At 36.7% G+C, this 24769-nt stretch overlaps 1 protein-coding gene across 7 annotated transcripts in view; it reads left to right on the top strand.

The window, feature by feature from the left end:
• Positions 1-23273, top strand: part of LOC127857674 (diacylglycerol kinase theta-like) — a 92918-nt gene extending 69645 nt beyond the window's left edge. For 4 of the 7 annotated variants that reach the window (XM_052394265.1, XM_052394264.1, XM_052394263.1 and 1 more), the window contains 8 exons: positions 1600-1748; positions 1988-2096; positions 3008-3211; positions 4382-4537; positions 5330-5495; positions 6738-6836; positions 10058-10191; positions 13195-23273. In XM_052394265.1, the coding sequence (XP_052250225.1) occupies positions 1600-1748; positions 1988-2096; positions 3008-3211; positions 4382-4537; positions 5330-5495; positions 6738-6836; positions 10058-10186 (1012 nt within the window). In that variant the 3' untranslated portion in view covers positions 10187-10191; positions 13195-23273. The remainder of the gene's footprint in view (positions 1-1599; positions 1749-1987; positions 2097-3007; positions 3212-4381; positions 4538-5329; positions 5496-6737; positions 6837-10057; positions 10192-13194) is intronic. The other 3 variants (XR_008038548.1, XR_008038550.1, XR_008038549.1) reach the window with 3 other exon arrangements.
• The last annotated feature ends 1496 nt before the right edge of the window (positions 23274-24769 follow it).

The raw sequence follows: 24769 nt of genomic DNA, 5'->3' as shown, positions 1-24769 counted from the left end.
GGGTATGTGCCTTTAATACGGTTGATAATTTATGGAATTCAGTCTTGTGTCTGTTAAGAGTTCAATCTTGAGAATGGTGGACCATTACCAGGGTATGTGCCTTTAATACGGTTGATAATTTATGGAATTCAGTCTTGTGTCTGTTAAGAGTTCAATCTTGAGAATGGTGGACCATTACCAGGGTATGTGCCTTTAATACAGTTGATAATTTGTGGCATTCTGTCTTGTGTCTGTTAGAGTTCAATCTTGAGAATGGTGGACCATTACCAGATACGTTCCCAGAAAATAAAACTTGACTATTTTTGTTACTGAATATCATATTTGTTAGTTTCCATCTTGAGAAAGGTTGACCAATGATTTTTGTAAGTTTCTTTCTTATTTAGATCTGTTAGTTTTCCATCATAAGGATGGTACCACTTTTGTCACTCAGTCATGTATATGGGTAATGATATGTGAAAAGGGAGTTCAATGTATGTGCGTAAAGTGTTGTCCCCGATTCGCTTGAGCAGACCACAGGCTAATCAGGCACAACACTTTTCGCTTTTATTAACCAGGGATTTCCAAAGGAAAAAACTGGTTATTAGATTGGCGAATGTTGGCAAGCGGGCGGGCTGGCAGGCGGGCGGAACAAGCATGTCCGGGCCATAACTTTGTCGTTCATTGTGAGATTTTAAAATAATTTAGCACATTTGTTCACCATCATGGGATGGTGTGTCACACGAAAGAATTACGTCAATATCTCCAAGGTCAAGATCGCCACAACTAAAAATATATTTATTTTGAAACAAAGGGGGTTAATTATAAACAATCAGTTCAGTTTGAGATGTGTTTTTTTATTTCACATTGAAAACCTTGTTTTGTGACAATTTTGTCCCTTGTTGTATTTTCATTTACAGAAAGTCTCCTCTAAGCAAAAATCCAGTTTTGGCATAAAGTGTCATCCCTAATTAGCCTGTGCCTTCTGCACAGGTTAATCTGGGTCAACACTACGCACAAGCGTTAAACCCCATCATCACAGAGCACAGACCATATGTTATCCGTCCAGCATGATTGTTGCGCACTATTGGAGTTTGTGCTGTGATTTACTAATTTGTCACATACTTCATTCCTTCTTTGACAATGCCCCATAACTCATCATCAGACTTGTAAATTGTGAGTGTATGTTTCTGTAAAACAGGAAGTATGATCATGAAGGAATTTTTTCCAGTTCCTGTATAATGAAGCATAACATAACCAGTCTATATGAGCCTTTCTCTAGGAAAACGGGGTTGAATGCATGTGCATATTGTCCCAGATTAGCCTGTGCATTTCTCACAGGCTAATGAGAGACGTCAATTTCTGCTTTTATTGTATTTTCCTTATGTCTCTTGTTTAGCAAAAATTGAGTTACGATGCAAAGTGTTGTCCCTGATAAGCCTCTGCAGACAGCACAGACTGATCTGGGATGTCACTAAACTCTCATGTATTAAGCCCAGTTTTCCCAGAACTTTCTCAGAACGAGGCTCCATTTGTAATGCTTCGAGGAAGTTTATACAGTTCATGTATTCTTTACCATTACAATGCCGGTGCATATTCCCAGTGTTTCACTGTGTTTTTCAGTTTATATGTGTTCCGAAATGTCCCCTACTACAAGATCCTAGCCTGTGGTGGGGACGGCACTGTGGGTTGGGTGCTCTCGTGTCTCGACAATGTGGGCCAGGACGCCATCTGTCAGTCACCACCACTCTCCATTCTGCCCCTCGGTACAGGTATGTAAAAGATCAAGATTTTTTAAAGTCATTTTAAAGCATATGGGCTGTGCTCTCTAAAAAGGGGTTTAAATGCATGGGTCTAAAGTGTTGTCCTAGATTAGTGCAATATGACAGACTAATCAGGGATGACAATTTTCGTTTTTATGATAATTTTTTTAAGAAAGTATTTTCTTAGCAAAAACCAGTTTAGGGGGAAAGTGTTTTTAGGTAATGATATAGAATATGTGTGTTGACAGGTAATGACCTGGCAAGAGTTCTAAGGTGGGGACCAGGCTATACGGGTGGGGAGGACCCTCTCAGCTACCTTCGCGATGTCATTGATGCAGAGGACATCAAACTGGACCGGTATACTAGCTTCATTGTTGTTTGTTTGTAACAGGAAATAGAAAATCATTGATGAGATATGGGATATAGAAAAATAATGATGATATAAATTATTTAAGTCAATGCTTTTATTAAATTTTTGTTCAGTATTAGGCAGTAAAAACGCCCAGATGAATTGTTCATTCAAATGAACATAACAAGAGTGTGGTTTGGTCATTTTTTTCAGCCCCTTTCCCTCCAAATTGATAAAAATCCCCCTCCCCCCCCCATAAAAATAAAAGTAATAAATGTAAACGTGTAACTAAAGTACTGTTAGGGGGCTACTTTGGCAAATTAAAAAAATAATTAATGAGAAAAAAATTGTTGTCGTGAAAAAAACATGCTGTTACTCTAATGCCTTGTGGTCTGGTTATTGTAACTGAGCCATTAATAGGTCACCATGCATTTCATGCCTTAATATACACAGCATAATGTTCTACTCTTTGTTCTATTTTTATCATTTTTTACATTCATTTATATCTTTTCTTCCATGCAAGGTGGACCTTTATATTCCATCCCAAAGATCTACTTTACAATAAATTAAATCTATTCTTCCATGCAAGTTGGACTGTGATATTCCATCCCAAAGATCTACTTTACAATAAATTAAATCTATTCTTCCATGCAAGTTGGACTGTGATATTCCATCCCAAAGATCTACTTTACAATAAATTAAATCTATTCTTCCATGCAAGTTGGACTGTTATATTCCATCCCAAAGATCTACTTTACATTGAATTATATCTTTTCTTCCATGCCAGTTGGACTGTTATATTCCATCCCAAAGATCTACTTTACATTGAATTATATCTTCTCTTCCATGCCAGTTGGACTGTGATATTCCATCCCAAAGATCTACTTTACAATAAATTAAATCTTTTCTTCCATGCCAGTTGGACTGTTATATTCCATCCCAATGAGAAGGAACAGGACGATGTCAAGGTGGCGATAGCGAACGATACCAACTCTGCAAACACGAATGAGGACACTACCACCATATTTGTCATGAACAACTACTTTGGCATAGGAATTGATGCAGACATATCACTAGACTTCCATCAAGCTAGGGAGGAAAAGCCAGACAAGTTTAACAGTCGGTACGGCACTTTAAGTCTTTACCACTCATATACGCACTTTGACATGTTTGTTGTCCCTTCAGCGTTTTTTTATTTCAAATTCGAGACCAGTATATGGCCTCAGTCTGAATGGAAAAAGGTTTATATTTTTCCCAAATGGGACATAAACATTTTTAATTAAGGGTTTAACCCTTTCCCACTAAGACGCAAAGTGAACATGGCTATGTGCAAACAGCATAAAACCAGAACAGCCAGCAAGTAACTCGCAGTCTGTTCAGGTTTTATGCTGTTTGCTGCTCATCAGTATCTTAGGGTTGGAAATGAAGCCTTTAAAACTTGAATCTAGTAAGAAAGGTCTTAAATTAAATTTAACTTTCTTAGGGAAAACACATGCTTTAAAATACGTATCTAAGTGGCAAAGGGTTAAAACAACAAAAACACTAATTTCCCAATTTTAGTCAAAACACCATGATTTTTCAAAATCCAAAGGGACCAGGCCCTATTCCCAAATGGTAAAAAAACAACACTGCCCTTAGAAAATCAATATAATTAAGTAAAGGCCTTTCTGACAAGTTTCAAGTTTTCAAGGTTTCAACCAGCAGCATAAACTATTCTGGGCTGTTCTGGTTTTATGCTGGTTGCATAAAGCTGTTTCATTTTACTCGTGTTTGGAGAAGGGTTTAGAATGGGTCTTGTGGGTCCTATGCCATATGCGGCCAGCATATACCGGGTCCCCTTATATGACTAGGAAACCTTGCCTAATTTTATAGCAAACTGGGCCTGACGAGACTGCTTGAATGCACAGACCTTCCTGTAGCTTTGCTTCTCACTAATATGTGAAGATCTATTCGGGTGCGAAGCTGGTGTTATGACAAATTATAAGTTGACACATTTTTTTACTCAAACAAATTGACCTTCACAATTGAAAACTACCTAAATTAAAAAGCATGTGCAAGATGGACTGGAAACATTGGAATTACTGAAATAGACTAGTAATAGAGTTGGGGTGTAGCAATAACACTTTTCAAAACTTGTATGTACAGAAGAGATTAGGTAAGATGGTGATCAAACTATAATACTATTTCATTCTTGTGTTCTCACAAGGATACAAGAAAAAAGTTTGTACAGAGGAGTTAATGTAAGATGGTCAATAAGCTATTGTTCTATTTCATACATGTTGTGTTTTCACAGGCTCCACAATAAGAAGGTATATGTACAGATGAGTTTACGTAAGATGGTGAATAAACACCCGTGTAAGGAGCTGCATCGGTGCATCAAGCTGGAGGTGGATGGCAAGCTGGTGGAGTTACCTCCCTGCGAGGGGATTATTATACTAAATATTTTAAGGTAAGTGTCGACGGTATTCATTGGTTGTTTTTAGGGATTATTGTCCCCTACTAGTGAAACCGGAGGGGACTTATGGTTTGCGCTCTGTGTGTCAGTCAGTCTGTCTGTCCGTAACATTTTTCTGGATCCTGCGATAACTTAAAAAGTTCTTCATTATACTTGCAACATGGATAGATGGCAATATGGATATTATGCACGTCATATCATTTTGTTCCAACATCATAAATTGTGGTTGCTTTGGCAACCAAAAAAAAAATAATTTGAAAATGGTAAAATTTCTCACATGAGTGGGGCCGGTAGGGGACCATATTGCTTGACAATAGCCTTGTTATTTTTATATTCTACTGTAAGCGACGTAGGTATTTATTGCATGTTATTAGCTCGGCTGTTTTCGGAGAAAACCAGTGGTATTGTCATAGCCAGCTCATCTTAAGGCGACTGCCGTCTGGCATCTGCCATCAGCCGTGCTTAAACCTTAACATTGGCTCTAAAAAATCAGAGTGCTTTCACCTACAACTTTGAAACTTAATATATAGATGCACCGAGATGAGTTCTATACCTGTTTTTGGGTCACTAGGTCAAAGGTCAAGGTCACTGTGACCTATAAACAAAATCCTAAAAATCTAACAATCTTTCATTTATACAAAACTGCACTCGGAGCCGAGCGTTGGCACAGGCTAATCAGGGATGACGCTTTCAGCCTTCACTTGATTTTGTTTTGAAGAGATTTCCATGTTCACAGGCTAATCTGGGATAAAAACTTTACGCACATGCCATTCTTTTTGTTGCCAGTTGGGGCTCGGGGGCCAATCCCTGGGGTCCCGAGAAAGAGGACCAATTTCAGAAGCCCACCCACTATGACGGCAACTTGGAGGTGGTCGGTATCACGGGCGTGGTGCACATGGCCCAGATCCACAGTGGACTGCGCACTGGCATACGTGTGGCTCAGGGGGGACATGTGAGTTGTTATAAGGGGGACAAGTGAGTTGTTATAGGGGGGGTAGGGGGCATGTGAGTTGTTTTAGGAGGGGGGACATGTGAGTTGTTATAGGGGGGACATGTGAGTTGTTATGGGGGGGACATGTGAGTTGTTATAGGGGGACATGTGAGTTGTTATAGGGGGGACATGTGAGTTGTTATAAGTGGGGGGGGGGGGACATATGAGTTGTTATGGGGGTACATGTGAGTTGTTATAGGGTGGGGGACATGTGAGTTGTTATAGGGGGGATATGTAAGTTGTTTAGGGGGGCCATGTGAGTTGTTTTAGGAGGGACGTGTGAGTTGTTGTAGGGGGGACATGTGAGTTGTTATAAGGGGGGGACATATGAGTTGTTAGGGGGTACATGCGAGTTCTTATAGAGGGGGGGGGACATGTGAGTTGTTATAGGGGGGACATGTGAGTTGTAATAGGGGGGATATGTGAGTTGTTTAGGGAGGACATGTGAGTTGTTTTAGGAGGGACATGTGAGTTGTTATAGGGGGAACATGTGCGTTGTTAAAGGGGGTGGGCATGCAAGATGTTATAGGGGGGACATGTCAGTTGTTATTGGGGGGATGTGTGAGTTGTTATAGGGGGAGGCATGTGAGTTGTTATAGGGGGACATGTGAGTTGTTATTGAGGGGACATATGAGTTGTTACTGAGGAGACATGTGAGTTGTTATTGAGGGGACATGTGAGTTGTTATGGGGGGAGGCATGCAAGTTGTTATAGGGGAACATGTGAGTTGTTTTAGAGGGACATGTGAGTTGTTATAGGGGGGACATATGAGTTGTCATATGTGTTGCTCATGGGGGACATGGGAGTTGTGGGGCCTTAATTCGACCCAATTCCCAATCTCATAAAGTAGGTATTTTTCCCATTTTTTTTCTTAAAATAATTGGAACATGGTTCATTTCCCTTTCTATCTCAACAAGTTGAAAATTAGTATATTTGTGTAATATTGAAAACACTTATTAGTATTTTTAAGTTAAATAGACAAGAATCACCAATTTCCCAATTTAAAAAATTGATGCATACATGCAATCTGGTCAATAGCTACGCTGTATGCTGTTCAAGTAACACATGGTTTTGTGGTCTCATAAGTGGACAGGGAAACTCCTGACCAGACTGCGCACATTCCAAGCTGGACAGGTACTACCCTGGCCGCTTATGCCATCGGACCCATTTTCGCTTGACGCACTCATCTGTTTGTTGTTCCAGTTGCGGATCACGTTGCTGACTGATCTGCCAGTCCAGGTGGACGGGGAACCATGGATACAGCCTGCAGGTCAAGTTGTAGTACTACGCTCAGCTTTAAAGGTAATCAGCACCTTAGCTTAAAAGGTAGTACATGCTTAGAGAGTGTAGTACTATGTTCAGCATTAAAGGTAATGTATAATAAGAAATTGTAGTACTATGCTCAGCTTTAAGGTTATGTATACTGTTAAACCATTATTAATCGTCAGGCATTAATTTTTGTGTATTCCGTCAGTCGACCGATTGGCAAATTCAAGATCCTAACGAACAATTTAAGTGCTGACGAAAATGTCATTTTTTATAAAAATGACGAACTTTCGTGTTGGCAAAAATAAATGGTTTCACAGGAGTAAGAAATTGTAGTTGTTCGCTCAGCTTTAAAGGTAATGTATAGTAAGAAATTGTAGTTCCAGGGTTAAAAGTCTTTCAGTTTGTGCAAATTAGCAAAAGCAGGTGCCCGAAAGAGTAATCGTTCTTTACATTGTAATGCGCGCGCTTGAAATAAAGGGAGGCAAGCTTTGCGACATTTTTAAATCATTTACGTCAAACAAGTGCCATAATAAAAAATATTTGCTTTTCGACGTAAAAAAGAATACAAAAAATGAAGTTCCTTGAGTCGAATTCGAGAACAAAGGTGCTAGAATCGGACGTCAAGAATAAATGGTGATGGGAATGGTTGGCTGAAGTTGATGAACATGGAGTTAAATTTTGCGAATGGCTGAAAAAATGTATTGCTTGGTACAGTCAGTCAACAAGTTTAGAATCACCCTGCAAAAAACGTTAATTCTTTTGACCACAATAATTTATCGGGATTTAGTGTCAATGTGAGAAGATGTAAAAATAAAGGGTAAAATTTATTTTGTTAGATAACAGGTTAGGCCAGATGGCATATGCAGTTTTTTGTAAAAGATAGCCATTTAAAGTTAACCCTTCGGCAAAGTATTACAAATCATTCAACTTACAGAATAAGTATTTCAAAACATTGTCATGGCATTTGTTTTCAATCAGCAAAAGCTTACTTGAAAATAATAAAGCCTTCTATATTCATATGCACATTTCAAAACATAACTCATTCAATCAGTTCTGGTAAACTTTTTGCTGCATTTATCCCCCGTGTAAGCATAATACAAAAGCTTTCTTGCTAAAAAGTGGTTAATATACTCCTTTACCTAATGTATACCGTAGACACTTATAATTTTGTTTTTATTGTGGCATTATGGAAAATTAAAAACAAATTAATCGGAACTGCTGATTATCCGCAACTAGTTGACATACTGTATATGTTCATTGTTTATTGGCATTTTTGGTTTCTTACTATAAAAAAATAATATATTAACTCTCCTTTATAAAATGAACTTGCAAAACAGGTGTGATTTTTAAGATTTGTTTTAATTTCTTAGCTATTTTTTAATTTTATTTTGCTACGTCTCGGGAGCTTCCAGGGGCGTTGCCCTGAACCCACAGGGGGTCCTGGCGGCCCCCTGGCCCCCAGCTAAAATTTTCAGGTTTTTCAGTTTTGCCATCTTTTAACCCTGAAGTTCTACACTCAGCTTTTAAGGTGATGTATAGTTAGAAATTGTAGTACTATGCTCAGCTTTAAAGGCAATGTATAGTAAGAAATTGTAGCACTGTTCAGTTTTAAAGGCAATGTATAGTAAGAAATTGTAGCACTGTTCAGTTTTAAAGGCAATGTATAGTAAGAAATTGTAGTACTATGCTCAGCTTTAAAGGGAATGTATAGTAAGAAATTGTAGCACTGTTCAGTTTTAAAGGCAATGTATAGTAAGAAATTGTAGCACTGCTCAGTTTTAAAGGCAATGTATAGTAAGAACTTGGTAGTTCTATGCTCAGCTTTGAAGTTGATACATGCATAGGAAATGAATATTACTATGCTCAGCATTAAAGGTAATACATCCTAACCTAAGCTTAAGGTTAGTTTAAACCTATATATTTGAGCCTGATTGCATGTAATGCCTAAGGCTTATTGAAATGCTCTCAAGTTCCTTTTAAGCTCGGCTGTTTTCGGAGAAAACCCGAGGTAATGTCATACCCAGCTTATCGTGTCGTGTCGTCCGCCGTCCTAGTGCTAAAACCTTAACATTTTGTTAACCTTTTGAACATTGGCTCTAAAATCAAAGTGCTTCCACCTACAACTTTGAAACTTCATATGTAGCTGCACTTTGATGAGTTCTGCCACACCCATTTTGGGGTCACTAGGTCCAAGGTCAAGATCACTGTGACCTATAAAAAAAAATCTGACAAGTTTTCATTTATTCAAAACTGCATCCGCAGCCGAGCGTGGCACCTGTTATGCAGTGCTCACGATCTGAGTAGAAATAGTTGATGGTATATTTGGGAGAGTTCTAAATAACTCCCATAATGGGGAACCATGGATACAGCCTGCAGGTATAGTTGTAGTACTGTGCTGAGCTTTGAAGGTAATGCATCTTTGCAGGTTGTTGACAGGCTCTAGATAGGTAGTTTATACTTGCAAGTTATAGGGTTTCTCAGAGCTTTGAATGTCATAGATTCCTGCGCTGGCTTAAAAGGTGGTACATCCACACACATTTCATACTTGCAAGTTATAGTGCTACATTTAGCTTTTAAAGTTATATGTGCATAAAAGTTCCTACACTGCGGTTGTCTTAAATGGCAGTACATCCATTTAGTACCACGCTTATTAAAAAGTAATAGAACCATAGCAGTTTTCATATGTTGCTCTACTACATAGATAATTCATCCTCACAAATTGTCAAACCATGCTCAGTTTTAAAGGTAAAACATTCTTACAATTCTTACAATTTGTAGTACCTCGGGTTTAAATATAAGCGGTAAAGGTAATATAAACTTAGCTTTACATGTAAAACTTTCCTCAGCTCAAAGATATTACCGGTACATCCCTGCAAGTTTAAATAGTACAGTAATACCCTCAGCTATTAAAGGTAATACATACTTAAAAGTTGAAGTGCTATGCTTATATTTAAGGGTTGAACAAGCTTGTCAGGTCATATTTATGACTTTCTGTATTTTCTATCAGGAAATATGTCAAATGTAATTTATTATTATGCATCGCAGTAATAGGTTTGAGTGGAAAATATCTACTTATTTAGTTGTGTTAATTAATGGAAAATATTATGATTTTTTTTTTCTTGCACACAAAATCATTTTATGTTTGAAAAATAAGTGAGCTTTCGCTTGTTTAGTGATCAACATTATTTTGTTCATACATGTGATTTTATTTTGTTAAATTTCAGTGCATTCTTATCATCCCTATTCTTTTGCAGGCAACAATGTTAAAAAAGAGCAAAAATAAAATTAGAAGAAGAAACACAGAGCCGAGTATATTTTTCCCCGAGAACGATGGTTTAAAGGCCCAGTCTCCTTCAGACGAAAACAGTAGTGGTGCCCTTTAACAGTAGTAAGTGTTCTTTCATATCTAGCAAATAACTTTTTGTAACATTTGTATGCATTATTTAAAATCAGTGTATTTTTTTAATACCAAAAGCAAATAATTTTCATTGCTAAACATCTTTGATATGTAAAATAATGAAATTGAACATTATATCTTTGTATGCCCCCGGATCGAATGATCGGGGGTCTATTGTTTTGGGCCTGTATGTCTCGGTCTCCAAATTTAACCTTGGTTAAACTTTTGCAATAATGAATAACTTTTGCAATATTGAACTTGATATTTGGCATGCATGTGTATCTCATGGAGCTGCACATTTTGAGAGGTGAAAGGTCAAGTTCAAGGTCATCCTTCAAGGTCAAAAGTCAAGTATATGGCTTCAATGCGGCGTCCAAATGTTAACCTTGGCCATAAATTTTGCAATATTGAAGATAGCAACTTGATGTTTGGCATGCATGTGTATCTAATGAAGCTGCACATGTTAAGTGGTGAAAGGTCAAGGTCATCCTTCAAGGTCAAAAGTAACAAGAAATATCTTTAAAAAAGATATACGGCGTAAATAGTTTAATGAATGAGATCAAGGATAGCGAATGTCTTTTTCTGTGCAGTTCTTAGCTGCGTCACACGCAGTACGGGATGTTACGGGGAGTTTTCGCGGCTTATTTTACATTATAGCATATTGCTGGTCATAAACCTATAGATACAAAACAGAAAACAGAAAGAAGAATGGAAGTGAAATTTAAACACATGAGTCAACCGGCCACACGAGAACAAACCTGTTTTAGTGGTCTGTCGGGCATTGCTATTTGATTCGATTATTAACAGTATCGAGAATCATCGTGCTCATGCTTAAAGTGATATTATGGGCATTTTGCACTGTTGAATTGAGCTGAAAAGAATTAACAGGTCAAAATAGTTAGTTAAAATGTGGTTACTGATCAATTATCTGCAACTCACCTTGCTACCAGTTGTTTATAAAAATATATTTTATATTCGATATTCTTACGTGACCCACCCAGTCCTGTAAGCCGAAATGATCCGTAAAACAATATTGTGTCTTTGTGTCGTATGTACAAATCTGCACTAAAACTAAATTTAGGTTCAACTCGTAAACGCATGATCAGTTGTCAAACGAAAGTACGGTTAATATTCAAATGCATTATTTTTCTCTTTCTGGTATATTGTTTTAGTATGTTGATGCTGCATTAATTACTATAAGTGTATATGAAGTAGAAACATCAAAAATAATCAACGGTTGCGATAGACACCTATAAACTGTTACATGCTCATAATATCACTTTAGTACATTAGGCAATATGGTGGAATAATTATTGTTAAATTTATTAAAAATAATATTTATCATTGTATTGTTGAAAACACATTAAGAATCTATTATTGACATACCATAATTATATTGCTGAATACCTTCTTTTAACATATTTCTGGTCTAAAGAAAATTCCAGGTCACCTAGTTCACAGATAGCGTCTTTATTATATAACGATTATTTTACTGACCGCGAACTCCGGTGATGACCTGTATATAAACTCTGAATGTCCGCGACTTGACCCAAAACCTCGCGGGTTGAAATGCAATTCTTTAAAGTGAGGCCTCGCTTCCACTGCTCTTTATACTTTTACATGTTAATATGTTGACAGGAATATGGAAGTAAGTACTAAATATGAGAACATAGCCTTTTAAGTATAAACGCTTTTGCGCTGGTAATACTCTGAAAATAAAAGGTGTACGCACAAACTGTAGTGATGTCGAGAATTGAGTGTAAAACTGTTCTATCTATTAAGCTTTTTCATTAGAGATAAAATTGTTTCATACAGTAAAACAGTGTTACAAAGTCGCGGATATGTTTCCAATGTTCTGGTGGTATACTCAAATCAGCCAATGGAATAAATGAAGTGTATTCATTCGTACCTAGCCGCGGGAAATTTTATTTGAATTTTATTGGACACTTACAAAGGTCAAGTCAGGGTGAAAAGCTGGCTTATGCAGCTTACGCCGAAAAAAATACAATCCAAGGGAAGTAATAAGTTTTAAAAGGGAGATAACTTCTAAATCTGCTAAATGATACATTAAAATTTTATTTCAAAGCGGCGCAATAGGGGGCATTTTGCTTCTGACAAACATATCTCTTGTTGTCGCCTACCGGTGAAACCGGAGGGGACTTATGGTTTGCGCTCTGTGTGTCAGTCAGTCAGCCAGTAAGTCTGTCCGTCACACTTTTCTGGATCCTGCAATTACTTTAAAAGTTCTTAATATATTTTCATGAAACTTGAAACATGGATAGATGGCTATATGGAGATAATGCACTTCATTTCATTTTGTTCCTACGTCGAAAATTCTGGTTGCCTATGGCAACACAAAAAAATCAAAAAAATCTGACAATGGTGGAGTTTCACCGTTATGGGAACAAATTGCTTGACAATAGTCTTGTTCAAACATAATCCTTACTGTTTTTCCAGTTCTACCTCTCATATTTTTAAGGTTTGCAATTGCGCTATTGTAAAGGGGTTATTGCCCCTTGTTCGTATTTCATTTAGAAGCTTCAGAGTGAAATACATAAATTTGTGTGAGATTTTTTTCAAACTTTAACAGAAGGCTCATTTCCAGTGCTAGGTTGAATTTTATTTAGGTTTCACTATTTCTTAATCAAGGAGTTAATGCCTTTTGTTTAAAATAACATTAAAAGCTTCTGCGTGCAGTCCTACATGTTGCGTGCAGTTTTCGCAAACTTTTTACAGAATTATTATCTTCTAGTGCTACTGTGCGTATTGTCAACGTTTTCATGATTTTAAATAAGTCAAGATATTGTTCTTCTTTTCTAAGATTACCTAATGCCATAGCCTTTAGATTGCAGGCTTTTTTCCTGAAATATTATGGCCCAAATTCTTATTGTACCCTTTCCACAACTATGCACCAGTGGCATGGGATACTTTGTCTGTGACAACATCTTCTTGATAGCTTTTTATGGCTTTAATCTCTATTGTTTTCTGTTCCAGGTGTGTCACCTTATATATGTACCATACGCCTAGACAACACTATATTATATACATACATATATACCAGTGGGAGTCTACCAGAAGATTGCTATGCCCTGGCAAAAGTGTATTTAAAACATCGAGATTATATTGTAGACAGATAAGCATATGTGAAACATGGGACTTTACTATGACATTCAAGAGGGACATGTTAACACATTGTAGACAAAATCATGTACATATTGCTGTGGAAAAGATAGTGGTATAAAATTTAAAGTGCAATATTTGGTAGACCTTGATAGGTACAAGAGTTGGATTTTTAGGATAGGAATGTTTATTTCAGTTTATAGTAGAAGTTTTGCCACCATTAAATTATTTTTTTTGTATTTGTCTAAAAAATCCTTAAAAATACTTTGGTATTGCACATTATACTTGAGTTTTAATACCTACATTGTAAAGATACATGTTGGAACTATTTCATGAAATGTGATATAAATTAAAGGGCAAGATAAGAAAGCTTCTGCAATGATTGTACTGAGAACTATGAAAGGCCAGGGCGTACGGGGGCAGTGATGATATTGTAACACTGGTGGAGACATCTTGTGCAATATGGTTTTGAAATAATATGTTGTTTTTCTTGGGTCTATTTGAGTATTGCATTTTTGTGTGCTATCTAATAGAAAGGCGTAGAAAATATGGTTACATCAGGTTACTTTATTAACTCCCCAAAAAATCCTCATACTTGTATCAGTTTTTGTTTACTTGAGACTATATCCCTGCAAACAAAGTTTGAGAAGGGGTAAAATGTTGTCACTCCATTGGTCAGTCTGTCAGCATCAAATGTAACTACATGTGGTGTGAAAAAGTTCCTCATTTCTGGATGAAACACCAGCAACTATGTGGAGAAACACTTGTGTACCAGGGATGGTATTCCAGAAACATCTTAAGTCATTTCTTAAATAATTTCACTTAAAGGGGCCTTTTCACAGATTTTGGCATGTTTTGAAGTTTGTCATTAAATGCTTTATATTGATAAATGTAAACATTCAGTGCTCCAGCTAGGCCTAAATTTGAGGGCACCCCGCTCTGCCCTCCCGAACCTCCACCCTGCCCCTCCTAGGGCCCCCACCTGCCCTTAAAAAAAAAAAAAAAAAAAAAATATTTATTTTTATTTGAGAATCCAAAACAACCTTTTTTCAATTTTGTCAATTTACCAAAACGTGAAAAGATCCCTTTAGGTTCAAAATTACAATGTTATGTATTTCTTTACTAAATAAGGAAACACATGTTTTGTTGGTATTCCTAAAATAATATTGGCATACTGATGTTATTTAAATGTATATTTTGATGCCAATCTATTGCAATAATAAATGAAACACTAAAGAAAATTTCCCAATTTAAGGATAAAAATAAAATGTTGCGTCTGGAATACGCCCTCGTAACACCAACTCAAGCAGTAAAATGTTTAACTTTTAATACATTATGCCTAACGATCATCACATTCCTGAGTCATTTGTTTTTAACAAAGCTTACAATGTTGTTAGAGTTTTAAAGGCATAGCTAACAATGGTGAGATGGGGTGTAAGTAATAGCTAACAAATTATGTTAGGGTGTACAACTATAAGCTAACAAAGTGGTGATGAAATAATAAGTAAAAGGTAAACAAGCGGTAAGGGGGTATTGGTAATGGCTAGCAAACCTTTGAGGGGGTACATTTCAGGTTGCAGGTATAACTCCTAGCTAACAAAGTGATGGGGTATAAATAATATGTAACACAGCGGTTAAGGGGTATTGGTAATGGCTAGCAAACTTTTGAAGGGGTACATTTCAGGTTGCAGGTATAACTCCTAGCTAACAAAGTGATGATGGGGTATAAATAATATGTAACACAGCGGTTAAGGGGCATTGGTAATGGCTAGCAAACCTTCCAGGGGGTACATTTCAGGTTGCAGGTATAACTCCTAGCTAACAAAGTGATGATGGGGTATAAATAATATGTAACACAGCGGTTAGGGGGCATTGGTAATGGCTAGCAAACCTTTGAGGGGGTACATTTCAGGTTGCAGGTATAACTCCTAGCAAACAAAGTGATGATGGGGTATAAATAATATGTAACACAGCGGTTAAGGGGCATTGGTTATGGCTAGCAAACCTTTGAGGGGGTACATTTCAGGTTGCAGGTATAACTCCTAGCTAACAAAGTGATGATGGGGTATAAGTAACAGGTAACAAAGCGGATAGGGTGTATTGTTAATAGCTAGCAAACCTTTGAGGGGGTATATGTCATTGATTAGAAAGAAGTGAGCAGGTATAAGTCACAGCTAAAAAAGGGGGTGAGGTATAAGTCACATTTGTGACAAAGCTCTATTAAGCAGTGTCAGAAGTGGTGACCTATTTCTGAACAAAAACATGCCTATATGCCCTAATTAATGAACTCAATAGTGTAACCTGAAAGTAACCATATTTTGGTGAGCCCCTAAGTGATAAAACTGAAAGTTGCTTGTGTCAAATATGAGTCATTGTCTGTGTCATTGAGAATGAATGCTGAACAGGTAATGTGTTCTCTGTGTTAGAATGTGCGAGGAATTTTCAATTAATGTGAGCTTATACTTTTATTAATTCCATTGTTTGTGATGATAGTGAGCGTCCATTTCTTTGTGTACTAGAATACTCCTAGATTATGAAGAGTACGAATTTGTATTGGTTTTCTGTATATCTGTATCATGAATGATATATTATGATTAATTGATTATAGAAATGGAAAGAAATCATATCTCTGTAAATTAATTTAAGTTTATCATTGAACAATTACAAATTGTAATATAGATCTTCGTGTAGATTTTTATGTGAAATTTTTATTAATTGTTGCGGGCATCAGATTCTATTGAGTAAACATTTCTTAGTTGCTGAAGTATTTTTAACTTATTCGAAGAGTATTATCATATATATTGATACTGTTGTGGTGGGAATATTTGGGCTCTAGTCAATATGTATTGGTTATAATTATGTATGATTATACTTTACAATATATATGAGCCATGCTTTGTGAAAAGGGGGCTTAATGCATGTGCGTAAGGTGTCGTCCCAGATAAGCCTATGCAGTCCTCACAGGCTATTCAGGGATGACACTTTTTGTTTTGCTTGTACTTTTGTTTAAAAAGCAAAAATCCAGTTTAGGGGAAAGTGTTGTGGCTGATTAGCCTGTGCGGACTGCACAGGCAAATCTGGGACGACACTTTACGCACATGCATTAAACCCCTATTTCACAGAGCACAGCCCATATATTTATCTGAACTGTTTCTTATATACATTTTTTGCATATTTCTAGACAATCCATTTCTTGCTTGCATCCTCTGGGTTGGAATAAACCATCAGGTAACACATACAAGCCAGACGTCCCAAGTTTGCCCCGCTTTTCAGATGGCTTCTCCGCTGTCAAATAAAAAAAAAATCAATACAGCAGTGAAGTCAGTGTTTTTCTGTACTGTAAAACTATACCTTGAAATTCTGACCTTACCTTCTAGCATTCTGCATTTCCTTTCAATAATTACAGCATGGATGTGTTGCAAACACAGTTGTTACTAAACTCTAAGGGGATTGTTTACATTGGATGTTGTGTATAAAGGACAATGGTATCTCTGACAGTCTTGAAAGACTTGAACCAGCCTTGTTTAAGAAAACATACCAATTATCATGGGATTAGTTTTGTGACCAATTTCTTTCTATGGGTAAATCCGACCCTGCCCCAAAATAGTAAAATTTTCCATTGATAACTTGTTAAATGCAGGTTTTAATATGAATGTTTTTAGTTGTTTTGATCAGTATGAAAAGTTGGAATTATTAACCTCATGTTGAGAAAATACTATTTTATACATTTTCTAATAAGTTTTACGTACAAAATAGAAGGAATATTCTTAGTCAACAAAACAATAATGATGGCATTACGGAAGCTACATTATACCTCGTACTTTCCATTCTATATGCTGCAAGAGAAACATTTTTTAAGGTTGACAAAAGCTGATTACATAAATGTTTTTGCTTGTCAGAGCACAACATGCTCTAGCTGAGTTTGTGTGATCTCCTTTTGTCCATTGTGCGTCATAGAAATTTGAATTGTGAACACACAAGAGGCCACATTTATTGCCTAATATTCATTAAAATAAGTCAGAACTTTTTAGGAAATTAAAACTTTGCCCAGTTCAAAACTGGGTCACATATGGTCAAAAACTAGGAAACAAGGTTTTATAAATGAATGAAACTTTGGAACTTTCTAGATGCTACATTTATTGCCTAATCTTTTTGAAACTTGGTCAGAACATTTGTGCCAGTGACATCTCGGCTTAGAGGAAACTGGGTCTCAGCTGAATTCAAATCTGGGTCACGTAGGGTCAAAATCTAGATCCCTTGGTCAGATTGAAGAAAAGTCTTGTGAACACTCTTGAAGTCCCGTTAGTTTGTGCACTCATCATCAAACTGAACATTTATTGTAATGATTTTTCAGACAAATGAGGCATGCAAGTTTGTGTCCATTGAAAAAATGTCCGCCATTAGGCCGGGCAGTTTCCTTACATGGTTGAAGTGAAACCATTTCAGCACTCAAGAATTTGAATTTTTATGCCCCCAGATTGAAAGATCGGGGGCATATTGTTTTTGGCCTGTCTGTCTGTCATTCATTCATTGTATGTGTGTGTCTCAAAACTTTAACCTTCGTTAAAGTTTGGTCATAACTTTTTGAATATTGAAGATAGCAACTTGATATTTGGCATGCATGTGTATCTCATGAAGCTGCACATTTTTAGTGATGAAAGGTCAAGGTCATCCTTTAAGGTTAAAAGTCAAAAAATTCAATCCAAGGGAAGTAATAAGCTTTAAAAGGGAGATAATTTCTAAACCTGCCAAATGATATATTGAAATTTTATTTCAAAGCGGCGCAATAGGGGGCATTGTGTTTCTGACAAACACATCTCTTGTTGTAACCTCTCAGCGTGAAAGATGGTCAGAGTAGTAAAAAAATGTTCATACCTGGGCTGAGTAAGAAAATGATTGAGGGTGGTTTAAAAACATGGAAGCCATGTGTAATTGCAGTTTTTGTCAGAAGTCTGAATACAAACTTGTGAACACTTCCTTCTAAAAACAATTCAGTTTCCTGGGATCTCAGGTGATCGTCTTAGGACCTGTGGCACTCTTGTGTTTTTCTCTATAAAAGTTGTGTTTTCAATTGTTTTATCTATTTATTTAATGGTTTGTATCTTTTAGCAAATATTATTTTTACACAGGGTTGTGATAGAATATCATAGTTATGGGTTTTAATATATTTTATGAGATTTCAGTTTATGTTTACTTGTAGAGTAGTTTGTATTTTTAGCTCACCTGAGCACAACGTGCTCATAGTGAGCTTTTGTGATCGCTTTTAGTCCGTTGTCCGTTGTGCAGCGTCAACATTTGCCTTGTTAACTCTCTAGAGTCTACATTTATTGTCCAATCGTCATGAAATTTGGTCAGAAGATTGGTTTCAATGATATCTTGGATGAGTTCGAAAATGGTCACGTTTACTTGAAAAACATGGCTGCCAAGGGGCGGGGCATTTTTCCTTAAATGGTTATATATGGCTATAGTAAAATCTTGTTAACACTCTAGAGGCCACAGTTATTGTCTGATCTTCATAAAACTTGGTCAGATGATTCATCCCAATAAAATCTTGGACAAGTTCGAAAATGATGCCGGTTGGTTGAAAAACATGGCCGCCAGGGGGCGGGGCATTTTTCCTAATATGGCTATAGTAAACCTTGTTAACACTCTAGAGGCCTACATTTATTTTCCGATCATCATGAAACTTGGTCAGAAGATTTGTCCCACTGATGTCTTGGATGAGTTAAAAAAAATGGTAACCTTTGCTTGAAAAACATGGCTGCCAAGGGGCGGGGCATTTTTCCTTATATGGCTATAGTAAAATCTTGTTTACACTCTAGAGGCCACATTTATTGTCTAATCTTCATGAAACTTGGTCAGAAGATTCATACCAATAATATCTTGGACGAGTATGAAAATGATGCCGGTTGGTTGAAAAACATGGCCGCCAGGGGGCGGGGCATTTTTCCTTATATGGCTTTAGTAAAATCTTGTTAACACTCTAGAGGCCACATTTATTGTCCAATCTTGATGAAATATGGTCAGAAGATTCGTCTAAGTTAATGATATCTTGGATGAGTTGAGTTCAAAAATGATTACGTTTGCTTGAAAAACATGGCCGCCAAGGGGCGTGGCGTTTTTCCTTATATGGCTATATAAGGCTATAGTAAAATCTTGTTAACACTCTAGAGGCCACATTTATTGTCCGATCTTCATGAAACTCGGTCAGAAAATTCATCCCAGTAATATCTTGGACGAGTTCAAAAATGATGCCGGTTAGTTGAAAAACATGGCCACCACTGGGGGCGGGGCTATTTTCCATATACGGCTATAGTAAAACCTTGTTAACACTCTAGAGGTCACACTTATTTTCTGATCATCATGAAACTTGGTCAGAAGATTTGTCCCAATGATATCTTGGATGAGTTCGAAAATGGTTTTGGTTGCTTTAAAAACATGGCCACCATGGGCGGGGCATTTTTCCTTATATTGCTATAGTAAAACCTTGTTAAACTAGAGGCCACATTTATTGTCCAATCTTCATGAAATTCGGTCAGAAGATTGGTCTCTATGATATCTTGGATGAGTAGCAAATAATTATGTTTGCTTGAAAAAAATGGCTCCAAGGGGTGGGGCATTTTTCCTTATATGGCTATAGTAAAATCTTGTTAACACTCTAGAGGCGACATTTACTGTCCGATCGTCATGAAACTTGGTCAGAAGATTCATCCCGGTAATATCTTGGAAAAGTTCAAAAATGATGCCTGTTGGTTGAAAAACATGGCTGCCAGGGGGCAGAGCATTTATCCTTAAATGGCTATAGTAAAACCTTGTTAACACTCTAGAGGCCACATTTATTTTCCGATCTTCGTGAAACTTGGTCAGAAGATTTGTCCCAATAATATCTTGTTATCTCAGGTGAGCGACTTTGGGCCTTTCAGGCCCTCTTGTTATATTTTGTACTAAGAAATATCATGTGTTTAGTATCAGGCTAACTTATTTGAGACAAAATAAGTTCTGATTTTGAAGTTTGTTGATTTAAATATTGGCGAAGAATTTTTATAGTAACACTAACATAAGACTAATGGAAATCTAACAAACATTGAACGTTCAAAAATTGTAACATATAATTTTTTCTCATTCATTTTTTTTGACTTAACATGTGAATGAAACTGTACTTCTGTAAATCATGATTATTTGTAGGACATTAATTTTCGTGTTTTTGTGGGTTGACCACTCCACCAATTTTACTAAAACAGATAAGAAAATGACTGACTCTAATTGCTCATCTTTTTTTCAAAATCAGAAATCCACATATTAACATATCCATGAAAGTCCTCTCTTGAAATCCACATATTAACATATCCATGAAAGTCCTCTTTTGAAAAACAATGCTTACTTATATAAATGAGCCCTGCTCCATGAAAAGTGGGTTTAATGCATGCGAGTAAAGTGTCGTCCCAGATTAGCCTGTGTAGTCTGCACAGGCTAATCAGGGATGACACTTTTCACTTTAATGATATTTTTCGTTTCAAGAAAGTCTCTTCTTGGAAAAAATCCAGTTTACATGTAGGCAGAAAGTGTTGTCCCTGATTAGCCTGTGCAGACTGCACAGGCTAATCTGGGATGACACTTTACGCACATGCATTAAACCCCTTTTTCACAGAGCGCGACTCAAATGATTTTACAGTATTTTGTGTAATGCAACACTTGAATAACCTATCATTGAAATACACTCTAAACTAGGAAGTTGTAGAAGTATAAACCCTTTATCACTTCCATACGTTTTTTCATGCATTTGTAGTTCCTTAGAAAGTTAAATTTAATGAAAAACCTGTCTTGCTAGATTCAAGTTGTTAAGGTTCATCTTAAAACCTTAGATACTGATTAGCAGCAAACAGTATAAAACTGAACAGACTGCGAGTTACTAGCAGGCTGTTCTGGCTTTATGCTGTTTGCAAATGCTATTTTCACTTTGCTTCTTATGGAGTAAAGGGTGGATATTAATGGATGCATACAATGAATGTTCATGGTTCAAGAAACTTTAACCATGTGAGCCTTGTTGTGGGAAAGTAGGGCTTGATGCATGTGCGTAAAGTGTTGTCCCAGATAAGCCTGTGCAGTCTGCAGAGGCTAATCAGGGAAGACACTTTGCGTTAAAAAATTTTTTAAAATGACTCTTCACTTTCGTGCATTATGCTTGGTTTTCTCAGACTGTGTCTCATATGGTTAAATTACAATCACTATAAATTGTAAAGCATTAATATACATGTTATGGATTGTAGTTGCATGCTACAGTTGAAATGTGCATATTGCAGAAAGTAGCTCTTATTAGAGCAAAAATGTACCCAATACCTTCACTAAAACATAGCCATGCTGTTGTTTATTTAGTCTGTTTTGTTGTAGTTAAATATAGATGGACCAAAATGTTTTTTAATTCTACAAAATTAAGGCTTAATTTTGTACATTTTTGTTTTGAAAAATTCAGCCAAAATGTACTATTTTTGTCAACAGTTTTTCACTGTATCAAATCAGTTATGGAGAAAATTTAATATGAAGACATTGGAGCCATGTCCTAAAGTGTCATCTGTGATTGACCCGTGCAGTCTGGCTTATCAGGGAAGACACATTCTGCATACATTGGACTTTTGTTTACACCAGACTTCCTTTTAACAAAAAATTCCATAAAAAAGTGTTGTTTCTTTTAAGCATGTGCAGACTGCCTCGGCTAATCTGGTACGACACTACCACCATGCGTTAAACCCCTGTTGCCCAGAACAAAGCTGAAGTAAAGTTACACCATATAGGCTGTGCTCTGCGAAAATGGGGTTTAATGCATGCGCGTAAAGTGTCGTCCCAGATTAGCCTGTGCAATCCGCCTAATTTGGTGTTTTGCTAAGAAGAGACTTCATTTAAACGAAAAATGTCATAAAAGCGGAAAGTGTCGTCCCTGATTAGCATGTGTGGACTGCACAGGCTAATCTGGGACAACACTTTCCGCACATGCATTATGCCCAGTTTTCTCAGAACACGACTCAATTAAAGTTACACCATATAAATATATTTTATTTCAGGTCATTGACTGTTAACTATAAATAAATATTTTTGCATAATGTGTTACTAGAAATAAATTCTGTAACACAAATTGGATGGGCGTTGATTTTATATGGATTTACATCGTGTGTCTCTAGTTAGGGATTAAATTACACACATTTAATGATTGATTTTATTTAATTTTTTTGCATCAACACTTATGTATGTCTTGAATAACTGTTGTGACAGTTGAATATTGGGTTATGAATGCACCGACCCCAATTATAAAAATATGTTAAATATCCATTCAATAATATTTTGAGTGAGAGTTAATTTACAACATTTTAATTGCAGTGCAATGCGCAACCATTGTTACCATTTGTATATGTTCAGATTTTGTCACAGTTCTTTGAGTGCAGTTTTTCATGCGAGGTAAGAAATGCTGCAAAAACTGGTAAACAATATTTTTTCATAAGTTACTAAACAAAATTGCAAAATGAAAATGTAAAACTTAGACTAAATTGTGTATTGATGTACACAAGATAATTAGGAAAAAAATTACACTTTAAACTGTACACATGTTGAAATAAATTATTTGAAACATTTATTATTTGGCAACATTTCTCTGTATGACAACCGTAACTACAGGTATTGAGCATTTGGTGAAAATCTGTTTTATCAGCTAAACATAAATGTATATGATAAAGCGGCGGTTACACACTCCATGCTCAGACTTTACATGATGATTTTTAACTGACTACAATAATTGATTGATGTCCTCAGCACAGTTGATGGCAAAGTGACCATTTTTGTAGCGTTTAGAGTTCATGTGAATGGGTTAATATTTTGATTGATTCTTGGTTGTTAAAACATATTTTTGTTGTAATTATTTATATGATTTAGAATAAATTGCAAAAATATTTGTTTCTATGCCCGTGTATTTGTCTTGTATTGATATATCATCCCAAATCCTAAGTTAACAGGCTGTCACAAACAGTGACAGGGCCCCATCTGTGAAAAGGGGGTTTAATGCAGGTGTGTAAAATGTCGTCCCAGATTAGCCCATGCAGTCCGCTTAGGCTAATCAGGGACAACACTTTCCACCTAAACAAGATTTTTGCTAATAAGAGACTTTCTTCAAACAAAATATATCATAAAAGTGGAAAGTGTCATCCCTGATTAGTCTGTGTGGACTACACAGGCTAATCTGGGACTGCACTTAACGCACATGCATTAAACCCCTTTTTAACAGAGCACAGGCCCATATGTGTTACATGTTAGGTCAAGTGCAAGGTTCTGCTATGGAATTTTTGTAATTGAATGGCAAGGGCCTGTATCCACCAACCAAATCTTAGACTTAACCACTTAGATACATATTTTCACATATTTTTAGTACCTTAGAAAGTTATATTTATACCCACACAAATGTAGTTTGGGGGGGTATATAGGAGTGAGCTTGTCTGTCGGTCCGTATCAAGTGTCTGCTCTCTAATTCAAGTTGTTTTCATCCGATCTTCACCAATCTTGGTCAGATGTTGTATCTAGATGATGTCTAGGTCAAGTTCGAATACGAGTCATGCCGGGTCAAAAACTAGGTCAGGGGGTCACTTAGTGCGTTTTAAACATTGAGCATGGGTGTCCACTCTATTTCAAGTAGTTTTCATCCGAGCTTCACCAAACTTAGTCAGAAGTTGTATCTAGATGATCTTAAGGCCACGTTCGAACATGGGCCATGCCAGATCAAAAACTAGGTTATGGGGTCACTTAGTACGTTTTACTTATTCAGCATGGTGTCTGCTCTCTTATCCAAGTTGTTTTCATCCAATCTTCACCACACTTGGTCAGAAGTTGTATCTAGATGATGTGTAGGTAAAGTTCGAACACGGGTAAAAAAAACTAGGTCACAGAGTCACTTCGTGCGTTTTAAACATCGAGCATGGTGTCCGCCTTTTTTGTTATGACAACATGCTAAATATTCTGTGGCATGTGGGGGTATACCCCCCCCCCCCATCCCCCCTATGAAGGAAGAGACACAATACAGACTTCAAGACAAAACTCTCCGGTCTTTTTCTCTGCTTCTGAACTTGGAGAATACCTGTTGAACGAGGCTTAGCCAGTTTTTCACATTTTTATTCCAAAAACAAAAACTTATCAGTTTTTGACAGCTAACTGATATTAATTATATTTATCCAATTATTTTCTCTATTGTTTTTGGAAAGCACAATTTAGCGGTCACAAAGGCAAGTGTATAGCCTTAGTTGGTTAAGAAGTCTATCTGAGATTGTCAAGAGTATAACTTGTTGGTTTAAAATAACAGAAATGCCTACCACGAGGAGACAGCGTCCTGCCTGTAACAACCACCTGTCTATTTTAAAGGTCAAGGTCACACAAAGGGTTAAAATGTAATATTTGGGCATAAAACCACTTGTCCAGA

Source organism: Dreissena polymorpha, chromosome 14 (genome assembly GCF_020536995.1).
Source record: "Dreissena polymorpha isolate Duluth1 chromosome 14, UMN_Dpol_1.0, whole genome shotgun sequence".
NCBI lineage: Eukaryota > Metazoa > Mollusca > Bivalvia > Myida > Dreissenidae > Dreissena > Dreissena polymorpha.
The sequence above is the reverse complement of the archived record's forward strand: the minus strand, read 5'-3'. Positions and strand labels throughout refer to the sequence as shown.